Source organism: Opisthorchis viverrini, assembly GCF_000715545.1.
Source record: "Opisthorchis viverrini unplaced genomic scaffold opera_v5_332, whole genome shotgun sequence".
Taxonomy (NCBI): Eukaryota; Metazoa; Platyhelminthes; class Trematoda; order Opisthorchiida; family Opisthorchiidae; genus Opisthorchis; species Opisthorchis viverrini.
In genome coordinates, this window is record NW_008751985.1 from 415871 (window position 1) to 419500 (window position 3630).

The 3630-nt window shown below is 45.0% G+C and overlaps 1 protein-coding gene across 1 annotated transcript in view; it reads right to left on the reverse strand.

Moving 5' to 3' along the window:
* The window catches only part of T265_10042 (hypothetical protein), a gene marked incomplete at both ends in the record, with an annotated part of 102615 nt that extends 100393 nt beyond the window's left edge, over positions 1-2222 (reverse strand). The window contains 2 exons of the mRNA XM_009176297.1: positions 774-869; positions 2000-2222. Of these exons, the coding sequence (XP_009174561.1) occupies positions 774-869; positions 2000-2222 (319 nt within the window). The remainder of the gene's footprint in view (positions 1-773; positions 870-1999) is intronic.
* Positions 2223-3630: the final 1408 nt, after the last annotated feature.

The following is a 3630-nucleotide window of genomic DNA, read 5'->3' on the forward strand; positions in this document are numbered from 1 at the left end:
ACCGTTGACCCAGCAAACACCCGGCGGGGACACAGTATGAAATTTGTCAAGCTCATAGCACACACATTCATTAGACATATTTTTTCTCTTTTCGGGTAGTAGCTGCGTGGAATCGCTTTCGTCCGACGGTTGTCCACGCTCCCTCTAGGACCCAGTTTAGAGCACTATTAGACACTTATGCGAATCTTCGCGCTTAAAAGCATACTTCCCCGCGCTGAGAGCATAAAGAGCAGTGCTACACCCTTTTTCACTTGTGACTTTCAGGTGAACGACAGCCGCCGAACGACAAGAAAAAAACTGACCCGGGAAACTTGGGCAGTATCCTTGATCCTCTGTATCAATCCCTGAATACGTCAATCCTTGTCGCGCGTGTGAGAAACTATCCACCTTATAGAAGGAACGGCCAATTTTACCGGCAACCCCTGCTATACCATTAGAACAACCTCATCCCTATCGTCTTGTTTATGCAATTGATAAGCAGCAAGGTACTAAATGCTCGCCGGTCACCTGTACAGAGTTAAGCTAGGCGTTACGCTTTCTACTGATAGTCGTATCTTGGCCTACCAGTTAAGCTACCGGTGTAACCAGTGAAGATACCATTGATGCGTATGAGGAAAGGAAATCGAGCATCTAAATGGCACGTTCGCAACTCAGATTGTGGACTTTACCCATTTCTGGATCTTCCGTGTCGCCATTTCTTAGTAAGATTTCATGATCCATGTTGAATACCTATTGTTGTTCGACGCGGATGAATTTCTAGTTCGGTTATTCACGGATTAACGGATTCACGGATTGATACACAGGATCGAGGCTCTTGCCCAAGTTTCCCGGATCGGTTTTGTTCTTGTCGGTCAGTGGCTGTCGTTCACCTGAAAGGCGCAAGTGAAAAACAAATAAAACAAACAAATATTTTCCTTTGGTAGCCTTGGCAGCGTCTGCTTCTTCACCAACGGTTAGGTTTGGTTGAGCAGGCAGCACGTTTTACATTGATGCTTAAATCGCTGCTTAAATCGCACGTCACAGACTTTATCAGTCTGTGTGGACCACCGCAGCACCCTACCAATCCTAAACAGACTGACGGTCTTCGGCCTATAATTGCCTACTCCTCATACAAGTTTCGTACAAACTATCCATTTTATTCCAGCGTTCTCGCAGGCCACCACAAAGCGGTGCTAAGGAACAAACTAACGAATATATACGAAAACTGTGATGAATTGAGCAAATATTTTTCATGCAGAACCGATCTACTCACCGCCCACGAGAAACCTACAGTATTTTTTAATGCTTTGCTACTGATGCGTTCATGGTTTTCTACACCTTTCTCCGAACTTCCAGCTAAGTTCAACTAAACCATTATGGTTTCAAGGTCATTTGGTGGTGCTGATTACATAAACGTAGTTAAGCGGACGAAGCAGAGCATGCGGGCTTCTATTCTTAGAAAAGCATATCCTCAATAAAGTCGTCATTTTGCACAAGGAACAACTCGAGGAAATGTCTTTAGATCCTCTATTAATAAGTCGGTAAATGTGATCGTAAAAATGAGATCTATCGCGACTATAAACAAATGCGTTCTAGGATGGAAATAAGTCAAATTACGAAGTCATCGAAAACCAGACAACGCGGGGGCTGAAAACCTTGTCGATCTGGAATATGCCGACGACATCGTTCTCATGTTGGAAGAGGAGGAAAAGGCGCAAGTATTCTTGGATGAGCTGACCAAAGTCATCCCGTCCTTTGGTATGCACTTTGCACCCACAAAGTGTAAGGTCATGCTTGTGGACGTGCAGTCATTGAACACGCCGTTTACAATCCAGGGAGAGGTACTGGAAGTCGTGGAGCGTTTTACGTATCTTGGAGGTTGTATTAGTTCTGATTGTAGTGTGACAGATGAGGTGAATGCACGAATCTGCAAGGCTCGGGCCGCGTTTGCTAACTTGAGACACCTATGGCGTCAGAATGGTTTATCTCTGAGTTTGAAGGGACGTGTGTATCAAGCTACCGTACGGGCTGTTTTGTTGTATGGCTGTGAGACTTGGCCTATTCGAACAGCGGAACTGAGACGTCTTCAGGTGTTCGACAATCGTTGTCTCAGAACCATAGCTCGTGTGGGTTGGTGTCGGCGAATCGGTAATGAGGCGGTTGGAAAGCGTGTTTTTGTTTGTGTAACGGGTACTTCCATTGAAGAATGTGTCCAGCACCAAAAGCTGCGTTGGTTGGGACATGTGTTACGTATGCCGAACCATCGTTTGCCGAAGAGAGTGCTGTTTTTCATGCCCAACTCAGAGTGGCGTAAACAGAGAGGTGGCCAATCCTTGACTTGGCGGAGGAGTATGAAGGAGATCACGAAACGCTTGGGTGCTGTCGGTGCTACTCGCCTTCCAGGATGGGGACCACGTGATCCTCACTGTGCCTGGTTGGAGACACTACAAGATATGGCTGCCAACCGATGTCAGTGGCGTTCTTGCAGTCAGTTTCTATCCAGATTGTCTGAGTGAATGTCTGGAGGTGTAGGCACCTCGGAATGATTGTGTTAAGCTAGCACTAAGTCCCTCTCCCGTCCACCTTTATTCTGTTCTTTGCAATAAGGCTTTCAAATAAGTCATGGTTGTACGCCAGTGAAACATCGGTGTTGTACACTGATGTCATGCTGTCGATGATGATGATGATGAGTCTGAAACCGGCGACTTTTCTCAGTGGCTCCTTGATGGCTAAACAATGTCGTCATTACCAAGTTTTTCGCTGAAAAAGCCATACATCCCGCAGAGCGTCGAAGTTTTCAAGGCATCTTTCGCCATAGGGTCCTTAATTATTTTTATAAAATTTTTTTCTCATGCTCCAATGTTGACGGAACGAAGTGTTCTGATACTTAAAACCCGCAGTCTGAAGTTTTCACCCAGGACTTTTGGACCATGCAGCGACAACCATAATGGTGTTTTACAGCATGTTTTTTAGTTAAGGCCGGTTAAATACCGGAGATAACCAAACAAACTTTAAAACTTCTCATTTAGGAGAATGAAAATAATCGACCAAATTTCCGGGTGCACTATCAGAATTACCTTCTTAACCCTCCGTTTGGTAGCCTGTCCCGGGTTGTCTCACACGCTTCCATTCAAAATGGAGGCAACAGCGCACATTTAGCAAGCCACTTTGCAATTAAAGCAATAAAGCATTTCGGGGTCGCGCCGCAACTACACAGAACTATTTAGAAGACAGTCCGGGATTAATTACAAAAGATACAAAAGTCAGTTTTAGGATAGCTTGGCAAATTATCGTACATTTAAATGAACTCAAGGCGCATTCTAGGCTGAACGCTTCTAACACGCGCACAGCGTCTTTTGTCTTTCTGAAAAAACCATCTGCTTGCAACATTCGGTACACACATTGGACGAAATATATGAGCTATTGCACTTGTCCTTCTGCTAACGATTTTGCGCACCGGTAAATCAACCGGCCGCCGTCGAGTTTTCGGGCAGGCCCCCAAGTAGAAATAAATCAATCTTACATTCGAGAAAAATGTGGGCTTTCCAAAATTGCAAATTTCGTGTGGAATGAGCCGCCAGCGGCTAGACGCACACCCAAAATTTCTCGGAAACCATAGTTGGAAGTACGAAACCTTTAACATAAACTTTT